The 12,436-nt window shown below is 41.2% G+C and overlaps 1 protein-coding gene across 1 annotated transcript in view; it reads left to right on the forward strand.

Annotated features, from left to right (window-relative positions):
* drp2 (dystrophin related protein 2) overlaps nucleotides 1-12,436 on the forward strand; it is an 81,673-nt gene that overhangs the window by 19,157 nt on the left and 50,080 nt on the right. The window contains exon 3 of the mRNA XM_080502401.1: nucleotides 5,227-5,383. Within this exon, the coding sequence (XP_080358527.1) occupies nucleotides 5,227-5,383 (157 nt within the window). The remainder of the gene's footprint in view (nucleotides 1-5,226; nucleotides 5,384-12,436) is intronic.

Raw genomic sequence — 12,436 nt, forward strand, 5'->3', positions numbered from 1 at the left:
GTAACACTGTGCACATCTCCTATGCATTGATTAATCACCAAACAGAGCACAAAGTCTGTAATGGTTCCTATTGGCTACTCTAATTTCTGTTTGTGCATATTGTATATTTTGAACATTTAACTATCAAGAGTTGGAGGAGATACACACGATTGCAACCCGTGTTATTACAAAGTCACACAAAAAGCGAAAGTCAAGGTTTACTGAACAGCAGTCCGGTTTTATTGTAGCCCAAACTCTTGTGATTAGGATTCTTTGCCGCAGCTAGCAAAGTGATGAGCTGATATCATTTCAGTGTCGTTCTCAAGGACAGTCAGATGTTGACTGTTGCCTCAGTTGTTACCTCCATATTCACATTCATAACAAAGATCAGTCTATATAATGTTGGGTGTGCAATTTTATCCCCTGTGTGAAACCAACCCAGGAAATGAAAAAAGGTGGGAAGCGTCTGCTGTATTCAGTGTGAAAATATGTTTGTACTTTGACAGCCAGTCTCAGTTCAGACTATACTTTCTTATTCTGTGCTCTCTGGTGGGACTGGCTCCTTTTCATTCTCCTCTGTGATTCCAAGAGATGATTCTGTATGTTCAGGACGTCCTTCCATCAAGGACAAACTCAGGAAGCACTCTGCTATGGACTCAAGCTTCCCCATTAGCCCATTGGTATCGATTGATGCTGGTGTTGCCATCAAACCTGGTGGCTGTTATTGAGCAGTGTTGGACAGATGGGCAGGCACCTTCAGGGGACACAGCATCGCTCACATTCATGTCCCGCTGAGTTTAACCTCAACCAGAACCACTCCCGGGCTCACCCTAACCTTTAAACTCACTCTTACCTCGGACTTCATAGTGAATTCAAGGAAGATTTTTCCACTTTAATTAGATTTTTTTTCTATGGAAAGTAAATAACTGTAAAGAGAACTCTGCACCAAGTGGTCATCATCCCTGAAATGTGAGTTTTTGCTTTGATTCTTTTATTGTTACTGGTGAGCAGTGAAGGGGAACTAAAAGGTGATAGATGTCTGGTAAGCGTCTTTCAAACCGCCACTAACCATTGTTATAGCTATCCTGGGTTTCATGATGTCAATAAAATGACACTCGGTGCTGCAAACTCGCATATATAATTGTGCCTCTGTGAAAACGCACACACACTTAAGAAAATAAAGCCCGTTTGATGAGTCACTCTCCAACTTTTTTCTCACTGTGTAGACATTTGTTGAAAATACTGCGACCCTCAATCCCTACCTTTAATCTCACATAAAACAATCATAAGAAGCAAAAATTATGTTATCGTGACAGTAATGTCTGTAGATCACAATTTTAAAACACAAGTCAAAATGTTGCAGCGAACACAACGGGTGGTTTTTACATTTTCATGAGTATGAGTTCTGCAGTTTATTTTGAGTCAGATCTCACACTCGTAGTCCTGGGGCCATGAATACTCGAGAGCAGCAAAATCTGCAGCTCAAAATAGTCACCAACAAAAACACCAGTGGCTTTTTGGAATAACTTAATGTAAAGGTTTAAAAGAAAGGGTTTGTCCTCAAATAAAACAAAGAAATGTCTGAAGAGGATTGGGTTGTTAAACAATTGTTAAATCCATTTTTCAGCCCTCGTTTTTAAAAAAATATATAATTTGGATTCTGCAGCAAACATTTGTACAAAGATATAGAACATGTATAATATGGTATACGGTATAGCCCAAACCCAAGATTGTTCCTACATGGACCACAAACGATTCAACGACAATTCGGTGCAATTTGTCCTCTATATTTGGATACTCGCAAGCATTTTGCCTCCAAAAAAAGAGTTCTGCCATGTTTTGGATTGAGTTCAAATGAATCTTTGCACAAACAGATGAGCTGACATGCTCGACCTGTTTCAGTCTTTCTCTTCGCTGCTTTTTTGGACACATACACTCAAAATCCCTGGCAACCTCCGAGTCTACTGCAGTAAAAAGCTACCCATAAATACCCCTCAAATTAATATCATGATGTTTCTGGGGAGGTTAAAAAACAAAAAACAAAAAAGCCTCAGTCAGCCTCCCGTACTGGCAGACCTTTAGCCTGGCCTCCCTGCAGCTTAGCGGGGCAGGAGTTGTTCTTGGCAGCAACCCGCCATGTGACGACGTTTCCATTACATCTCAGCAGTGCTCTATTTGTCTCACCCTTCGTGTGTGTAATGGAAGCAGCCATGATGTGCGAGTGTGCCGTGAGCCGTGTGCGTTTGTTGGTGCGTATTTTGGTACGACCGTGTGACACGCCGCTGCGTGGTTTGAAGCACTTTGACGCTTCCCTCTGTAAAAGTGCGAGGGTCATCCTTTGATGGATGACCTCCCTGAGACGTATCTGAGGTCCAGGCTTTGCTCTGACTTGAGTCAGAAATCTCTCGCCGTTCACACTGAGTGAGTGTGTGTTCGGGTTGTGTATTCGCACCTGTTATGGACTGAAAGCCTGTTTGGCTGGGGCCATGGAGAAACTGTTCCTCTCTGATTCAATTACCACAGCGAGCAGAGCTGCGGGGGCAACAGGAGGCTAGGGGACACCACGGTCTGCTTCACACAGGTTTTTTTTGACACAGGGTTGAACAAAGAGGCCTATCAAGTTTGAAATGTGCTCTTACAAGCTTGATTTCACCTTTCCATCTTTTTCCTCTTGAAAGTCTCCGAGCTTCTCCCGCAAGCCTTCCTGCAAACCGGCATCCCCGAAGTGATACCTAATCCCTCATATGTCACAACTCGTCTGTGCCGAATTCAATTTGGCAGGAAGTCGCCTCGCGGTGCTTTTTCAGTCGCTAACGTGGCATTGCTGACGATGGTGTTGTAATGGCGTGGCTTCAGAGACAAACGAAACGGCCCCGGACTGTTCAACATTCAGCCGTATAGGACGATAACCTCGTGTTGAGTAACATTTCACATGTGTGTTTTTCAACCGATGAGATTCAAACACTCGTAGTGTTGCACTGGCGTAACTGTCGTCTGAGTGTCAGCCCATTTCCGCCCCTCATCTTCAGTTGCCACCAGTAACACTTAACTTGTAAGCTTCTTGCTTTCACTCCTACTCATCATCTCTGATGTGACGGTGCTGGCAAAATTGGGATGTGCAGGAATAATGATATTTGAGTGCCGGCTTCTGGTCTGTAATTGAAACACTGGGAAATGTTCACGCTGTCCCCTGCCCACCACCCCCATCCCCAGCCCCTCCAGTACCGGCTGTGTCACTGATACAAGTGCAGCGCCTCTCTGAGATATCGCTCACACTGATGGCAGGTGGTAAGCAGATAAATTCTGTGTTATTTGTTCCCGGGATTTTCCAAGCAGTCCTGCAGCAGTCACCTCTGACTCTGTGTCTCTCACCTTGTCTTGTGCGTGCCACAACACACAGAAGGTGTCAGTGATGGACAGGGTGGCGGTATCTCACTGCTGCAGGTTTGACGCACTCGCTGTGATTGCAGGAATGATGGTTTGGCTCGGATGCCGACCTGTTTTGCATATTTATTGCAAAAGGAAATTGACCATTTATGCTTCAAACTCTTGCATTGGTTCTTCCACGCTTGTCAAAGTCTCCACTCTCGTGTGTCACATATACGGTTTACAGTGAGGATGCTGGCAGACTTACCGGCAAATTCTTTGTAATTTTGGACACAATTGGTTCAGAAGTAGACTAAAAGAGCTTCTCGTTTCCAGTCTGTCAAAAGGGATTTTGGAGAATGACAAGACAAGTGTTGCTATCATCTCCAAGCTCCATGAGTTGTTTGGAAAATGGGTCTTGAATTGTATTTGATGGCTACATATGTGATTTGCAGAGAGGAAAACTAGCTACCAGTCAATGGCCAAAGCTGGAAAAAAAGCTGCACAAGTGTATACTTGTTTGATCTTTTTACAAAATTAAAAAAGAGACTATTATCTTATTAATACAAGTTTATGTCATCTTTCCAGTTCATTCTTGAATGATGTTTTCAAACTTTCATGTTTGGTTTTCAATACTGCAGGTGAAAATGCATATTTATATCCTGAATGCATTGTGTGGATCAATGAGAAACATTTTTCTTCCACTTCCAGTCAAAACATCTGAAAAACATTTTAAATCCTGCATGGTTGACATCATTACTTGCAGGTTGTCCTCCCATGTCTAGCCTGTGCAGGCGCATTGATAGATCCCTTGGTGTCTTTTTGCAACCTGTGTGACCTCTGAGCACAAGACAAATAAAGCATGAGCCATCTCATTAAAAATAAACGGGTCCACAGATCCACTAGAGGTCAAAAACTCCACGGGGTACTTTTAATATGTGCATTATATCCCGATTATGAGTTTGTTCAGGGTTGCTGAAGCGGAAATTTTTCACTCTCCAAAAAGAGCAATACAAAGTTGCTGTGCTGACGTTAGGTGCAGCACGTAGCGCTGGCTCTCACACAATGCATACAGCACTGGCAAGTAGAAGAAATGTCTTTAGTAAGCTATGTTTACTCCCAAAATTATTTTGCTAATGAGCTTGGCCTCGACTCTGCCTCACGTAACTGCAGGTAGTGTAACGAGATCAGTTTATCAGGAATGTCGTGTTTTTGATGTTTGCTTGGGAGCTAATGAGCACCGATAATTAAAAACAATACACATTTGGAGTTTATTCAGATCCTGAGGTCAATATTGATTGCCTCATGCACACAGCTCGACAGACTTACTGAACCTTTGCCACCATGTCATCAGCTGTAGCAATGTGTTGTAAATTATTTCTGCACACAATTATCACTATTGTGTTTGTTTATAGACAACAAGGGTAAAATCCAGCACTCAGAGCCCAGAATGACTTGGTGACGAGGGATTTTTAGTGAGTCACTCGGTGTTGGAGGCGTAATCCTCAGGAATGGCAGAGTACTGACTCTTTTATGAATGCCACAAGACCAAAATGTGAATTCTCACAATTGTGCCTGGACATAATTTGAACAGCGAGTTGAATCTAAATTGGTTATTTCATTCAAATTCACAATAAAGAAGAATTTCGTGTGCTCTTTGGTTTACTGTACCTTTTATATTGGTTTCTCCTGCTGACTTTTTACAATGTGTTTTTGATTATCTGACTTAAATAATTGTTGAATACGTCACAGTACCTGCAGGATTTAAAAAAATGTTTTACACATCACGCTTTAACAGAGTTACATGTTGGATAATGGAATGGTTACTTTGGTTACTATTTGTTAAACCAGAGCTGTGTGTGTGTGTGTGTGTGTTGGCAGGGTGCGGCTAGAGGCCTTCTCCGACAACAGCGGGAAGCTGCAGCTCTCCCTGCAGGAGATCATCGAATGGCTGACAGCCAAGGACGAGGAGCTGTCGGAGCAGCTGCCCATAGGCGGTGACGTGGGAGCCGTGCAGCACCAGAGGGAGTTCCACCAGGTAATCTCCTATTCTTACCTTTTCATCTCAAAGGTAACACCAACCTCAAATCCCAGGACCTGCAATTTAGTATTCATTCTACACATATATATTTATATATACAGGATGTACAATACATCATAGACTGGCTCTTTTGGCTTTAAAGCCTTATATGTGTGTCTGTGTGGCAGTGAAGTGAAAAATGGATTGGGGCTGTGGCCAAGGTCATAAGCTATGATCAGCGCAGTGTGTGTGAAGACTTGGAGAGAAAGGCCAAAGATTTTGATGGGAGTTCTTTTTTAACACTGTCTTTTTTTTTTCTTCTTCTTCTCGTGCTTGACGACGGTCAGCATGTCTGCTTTTTCTTAATATTTCCAGATTAATTCTTTTGCAGGAGACAAAGAGCAGAATATGATGCTCTCTGTTTGCAGACGGCGTTTGTTGGAGACATCATAGTTATTGATCAACACAGAGTTTATAGCCTAGTCCTGGTCAGTATGAGATAGCGGGAACTTTCTCTTAGTTTAGCGGTCATCGATATCATTGATGGAACCAGTGCTTGCTCTGTGAACTGCAGTGTGCACTGGGATCGCCAAAGAGCAGCACAAAGTCAACGCTACTTCTTTGAGTAGTAAGTCACTTAGTCGCATTTCAAATCTCAATAATCCTGAAAGAAAAGTCATTTATTATTCTTATCTGATTCGGTATGGCTCCATAGTTCTGTCATGCTCCCAAAAATTTTTTTTCTTGTTTGAGTGTATCCTTCCATAACCTTGCTTTGGTAGCTCTTTTTCTTTTACATAATGGATTAAATAAATTTATTTGCAAACCCTTTTATTTAATCAGATGTCCATTTCGGGATCAAAAGACAGTATCGGTGCTCCAGCTGCTGTTTCATCAATAATTTAATCAAATTAGGAGTTACGGGAGTTTCACTTGACCTGACTGATCCAGTGCCAGGACTAATCATTATGGCCATGATGGAAGATCCTGATGTGATGGCATCTGTTTTCTTGCTTTGTTAAATCAGCGGTCAAAATGTCCGACGTCTTTCATGTCATAATTGCTCGGTGTCTGTAAATACCAACTTTCATAATTGTAATGTTAAAAATGTTATGCATTTGGCCTTTTTAATTCAAAATGGACCAACATTAATAAATACGTATTGAATTATTTTAGCAACTAATTCAATACCTAATTGTTACAAATATTGATTTTCTTCAAAGCACAAAAATGTTTTTCTGAATGTAATGTTTTTCTCCCCGTCCAACACATGCACATGATTAAGCACTCCTCAACCGGTTCAACTGCAACCATTACAAACCATTCTATTTGGAGTCTGCATCTTCTCCCTCTGGATTTTCCTCCACAGTTCCAAGATGTCAGGTTGATTTGTGCATAGGAATCAATGTGTCAGCTGGTATTTACTGGTGGCATCAGATGGCCTCCATAACTCCCAGTTGAATAAAGCACTTCTGCCACAAAGACTTATCAGAATTATAGCTGCTAATTTTATTACAGTTTTAATTTCATTTTGACTTTATACAGTAGCTACAAAGCATTTACAATTAAAATGAGCTTCAAATGGATAAAATGACTTTGGTCTCTTCATAACCTCAGAATTAATTTAAGCATTAGCTCTTTGTGGACTTTATGCTACCAGTTGCGCACGATAAAGGCCTCAATTAGTCTTCACGAGGTATAAACTGATAGCATTCAAACCCATTTACCATTTTCTTTGTCATTATTGAAGTTTCAGACATTAAGAGTCCTCAATGTCTGAGGACACTTAATGTCCTCAGACACTCGGGACATTAAGTGTCTGAGGACATTAAGGATCCTTAACATGTTGAGATGTTAACATTTGAGATGTTAACAATTTCAAATGATCCCTGAATGCTTTAGCAATTTGTAGTTTGCTTTTGGGACTCAAACGCTGACGTCTTATAGATTTGTATGCGTTCGCTTGTCCAATGAACGTTTTCTTTCTCATGCCAAGGACAAAGAAACCTGGATCATAATTTCACCTAAATTACTGGTTGTCAGCTTGCTGTCAAGGAAAGCCAGGAGCTCCAGAGATGGGAGTTCAATTGAAATGTTGTCCATTAACTCTCCCTGTCAGGATTACCAGTGGAGACGTTTTTCTTACACATCTTCGATGTGAGCCACTCGACAGGTTCTTTTGTTCAGTTACACATTAATCATTGGGACAATTTAGACCTTTAACAGCGTGTTAAGAATGTATTTCACTTCAACAATTGAAGAGCTGATGCAGAGTTTCACACTGCTTCCACCAAAAATATGGATAAATACAATAAAAAAAATCTTGAAGTGGATTTGAAAATTATAGATTGAGTCATGCAGTGATACATCAGCAGCAACATGAAGATCTTTACACTTTGATGCTTTATATTGTTATTATTATAGTTTAGCTGATGTCCTTGGGAATTTAAAACATCAATAATTTAGGAGCAAAGTGGCCAAACCACCTTGTGCCTGAAACATTTTAAATTTGTCTCCTCTTTTGAGTGTCTACTAAAGCATGAATGCATGAAGACAAAATATGCATATTTGTGGGATTCTGCTTTTTTTAAACACTTGATAGACTTTAATCCTTTTACCGTCTGGTCCCCATGTTCATCCCTCTGTACACATTCAGGGAGATGAGATGGTTTTGTCCATCTGTCTTTAAAGGCTCCGCATACCTGCAAGTAGTGCTTTTCTTTGTTTTTTATTGATAAAAACCTCCAGGACTGCAGTTGGGTTTGTATGGTTAGTCTACCTGAAGAGATACAAAATAACCAACAGAAAAGGAACTCAAACACAAAGATTTGATAAGATTTGCTCACATCATTAGTTAGTTTGGCTACAAGGAGCTGCACTAATCCATTCATTGTTTACGCTTGCTATTGTCACCCATAGTCATTAACATAAAGTTAAATTAAGATTTCAGATACAAGTGTCCTTATGCTTCCTGATAAAGTGAGATCATCCAGGAGAAGCGCAAAGGAAAAGCTGCGACTCCTGTATATTAAAAAGAGGAAGCTGCGGTGGTTCAGTCATCTGAGACAGGAAATTCACAGAAGAGGTTTGACCAACTGGAGAGAGAGTCCAGGGTCAGCTTCAGATCCTCTAGAGAGATTATACCTCTGAGGTGGCCTGCGAGTGGTTCGGTGTCCCATCAGATAAGCTGGATTTGTGGGCTTCTTTACCTTCAATACTGCGACCTCGTCCTGCTCCCGCTGAGCTGGAATGAAAAGAGACACATTTCAATGTGACTTTAGTCGATTCCAGAAGAGAAGAACTCCCTTGTGGTGCCCAAGTGCGTTTGCAAACTTTTGAACCAAATACGACTTCAGTGATTTCTGAAATACAAGGAAGAGTGGAAATCCCTTTTAAATCGGACTGCTTCAATTTGACAAGCCGGCATAATGCATGGTTGAAAGTTTCAATGTTATGTCAGGAGCTCCTTATTGGAACAATCATGAGAAAATAAATTACTTTCCTTTGTACTAATGATACGCACTAGTGGGACAGCCACAGAAACCCCGAGATGGCTTTAAGAAGTAAAGTTTCTCCACTGAAATCTTTTTAATTGACATGTTATTTAGCCCAGAGTGCACAGTGTCGGGCGAAGCTCATAAAGTCATGTGCGTGTGTAACAAAATATATATACATAATATAACAAAACAGTAGCCACAACTTACGTGAAACTGTTTTGAATAAAACAGAAATTCAGCCCATAAAATAAGAATTTCAATTAGGAAGGACTAAACAATACAAATGTATGTTGCTGGGTTTTTTTTGCTTGTGTCTGATTTAAAAAAAAAAACAAGCAATTGTATCCTAGCGTGCACACGCATGCACACACGCACACACAACACAGTCACCCACATTACACACACTTGTAATTGCTTCTGTAACTACAGCCTCTTTCCAATTTTCTGTGCTGTCAGCTTGTGCAGTGTGTCTGAAAGGAAACTTGTATTGACAGTGCAGCAGGAAATCAGCCCAACATGCATACATGTGGGGGGAAAAAAAAGAAAGTGTTCCACCTCATGCTACGCTTCACTTCTGCCTCCTCCAAAGCATCTGTACTTGTACTCTTAACTTTCTCATGTGCCTGTTTTAATCCTATAACGCGACAGCCTCTCCTCTCCTCTCCTCTCCTCTCCTCTCCTCTCCTCTCCTCTCCTCTCCTCTCCTCTCTTCTGAAATGTCCCATTTTCAGCATGTCTTTATAATCTGTGACGCTTCTGCTTCGCAGGCGCCTGGCCGCTCTAAAACTTTCCCGACAAAGCAAAGAGGGAAATTGTATCCCAGTTTTCTATGGAGAATTAAAGTGTTTTAAAAAATGTGAATTATTGATCTTAAGTGGATTTACTCTGATGTCGCTGTGTGAGCATAGTTATCCATGTGATGCATTTGTGTGTTTTTGTACTTGTGTGGTGGTGTGCATGTCCGCGTGTGCGTGCGTGTGTGCGTGCGTGCGTGCGTGTGTGTGTGTGTGTGTGTGTGTGTGTGTGTATGTCTTGGCTCTTCATGCAAGCATTTCAGGTGGTAATAGAAGGGCTGCAATGCTTTTTTCTTTTCTTTTTCTTCGTGGTGGGAGAGAATGGCTGTGTGTGTTTGGATGTTGGGGAGAGTGAGAATCTCGGCAGTGGGAGGAATTTCGTGTCTGTACCAACTGCAGAGGCAGAAGACAAAAATGAAAATTTCTCTTCCTCTCACTTGTCACAGGCATATTGAGAGGAAGCATTCCAGAGGGAGACGTAAAAGTAAAGCCATCAACATGTTTAGACCATGTCAATGAAGCTATTCCCTCCCCATACGTTATTTCTTTTACTGCATAGTGTATCTTAATCTGATCCGAAGGTTTCACTCTTAATGTTCCTTCGACCAAAGATGAAGCCTCCGAGTGTGAAATTTAGCTGGAATTAAAGTTTTAACGTGACAGCTGGCTCAGAGAATCCGTGGCTCAGCTCCTCTTTGGGCAGCAAAGCAGCTAAAGAGAGGATGGAGAGACTAGAGACCTCGAGAGGATGAGAAGAGGGCAAAGGAAAGGAAGTGAGGTTGAGCGGGAAATTCTCCATTTGGAGAAGGAGTGTGAGAGAACGAGAGGGGGAGACGGGGAGTTTTCTCCTCTGACTGTTGCGCTGGGAATCTTATCTCATGCTGCAGCCTCCTGTTGTTACACACTTTTGCATGTTTGCTCGGTGCTGGCTGGTGTTTGCTGGCGTTTCATTTGTTTTTTTTTTTCTATTTAACTCTGCTCACCGGGCGTTATCAGGCCTCCCGGGCTCTGGTCCTGGACTTTTTAATAGGCACTGAAACACTGTCACTGCTGTGGTTTGCAACGCCGCTAATTCCAGCCAGCACTGTAGATTTTTAGCTGAAATTGTAATCTCTTTATAGCGTAAGAGGATTGAGGAAGCTGGATTCACCTAAATAAATTACTTTGAAGAGGGGGAATATCCTTGGCATTAATTCTCACACCTGCAGTATGTTTTATACAGAACAAAGATTAGTGTAAAAGAAAGGAGAAGTTTGACACACTGGGTTTCTTCATGGCCCCCGGGGATGCTTGAGCTTTCTCCCCAGTGCTGAAGTACAGGGTCATGGCTCATATATATGCTGTGGCTGTGTGTATTTTCTTTCACGCCGAGCTTCTTGTCTACCATTTGCATACGTAGACAAGTGGAGCATGAATTAATTGGCCCTCCTGCGTTTGGAGAATCGACAACCAGCGCTCCCTCTAGATTCGGTCTCTTACTGTGGCCGACTATGAGCAGAGCAGACAGCCATGTAATTTGTTGTTCTGCTGCCAGACAAATGGTTTAGTCTGCGTATGTGTTTGGATATGTATGTATGTACATGTGTGCTATGTCTCGGGTGTGATTTCACGAGGCCATGCTTGATTCAGATGAAACTGAAAGATTTAAGATACTTGAATTCTTTTTTTGGGGGGGGGATTGTGTAGTTATTTAGTGATTTTAAATCTTTTCAGTCTTTAATTAGAACAGATAATATCACAGCTTTTTTTTTTTTTTTTTTTATCTTTAAACTGCTTTTGACTACAGTTTTTAGCCTGAAGACAAAAACAAGGTTAACCACTGACACAATTCCTTGCGATTATTATAATTTTTGATTAAAACATTTGATTCTTTCGAGATAAAATGTTGTCCTTTTTCTTCAGGCTTGATATCAGCTATGAAGTTAACATATTTAGCCCCCTTATAGAATTAAATTTGCCAAAATGTGATTTTAAAATAACATTCTAAAAAGTCGCATTTATTGCCACTAAGTATAACTTGTAGCACACTTTGGTCTATGGCTTCTCTCGCTATAACCATCGTCTAATTCCTCCTTTCATAGACGTAGATAGATTAGTGCGCACCTCAAGAGCCAAATTAATCTAGAAAAACTATTTTATAGCTCCTGAAGGCAGCTCAGTGAAACATGTAATCTCTCGATAATTTGCGGCTTCACCTTGTTAGCAATGTATTTAATATAAAGGATTTGTCACAAAAAAATGGAAATATTTCAGATATATATTTCTTAAAAATATGTCAAAATGGCCCGAGGTGATTCAAATAAATACACATCTTTTAAAACTGTTACCCAGAGCCATTGCTACCCAGGGGGCCAATAGCTCAGGTAATGGAAAGAGATGTCTCCTAATCGCAGATTCAGTTCCTCTATACCTAAATCTACTCGTCAAAGTGCCGACATCGTTTTCAGTAAGACATTATACCTCAGGTGGCCTCGATACTTGGTTGGCAACTTACAGAACGGCACCGTTACCATTAGAGTTTGAGTTTGTGGGTAAATGAGGTCGAAAGCTGTGAAGCTTTGAGAGTGAAAATTGCCTCTGAAAGCCTGATATTTCAAGCATGAGCAGGTACAGTTAACAACTACTTCGGGCTCCGGCAGCTTTTGAACCACCGATTCCATCGTGGGTCTGTTTAGTGGATTGCAAGCGGCTGGTCAGTAACCCAATAGTGTGGGTTTGTTTTTTTTTAGCAAACTTCAACATGAAAGTCGATATCACACTGTGGTAACACCTCACGTCTT

Source organism: Blennius ocellaris (assembly GCF_963422515.1).
Source record: "Blennius ocellaris genome assembly, chromosome: 9".
In the NCBI taxonomy this organism is placed as follows: Eukaryota; Metazoa; Chordata; class Actinopteri; order Blenniiformes; family Blenniidae; genus Blennius; species Blennius ocellaris.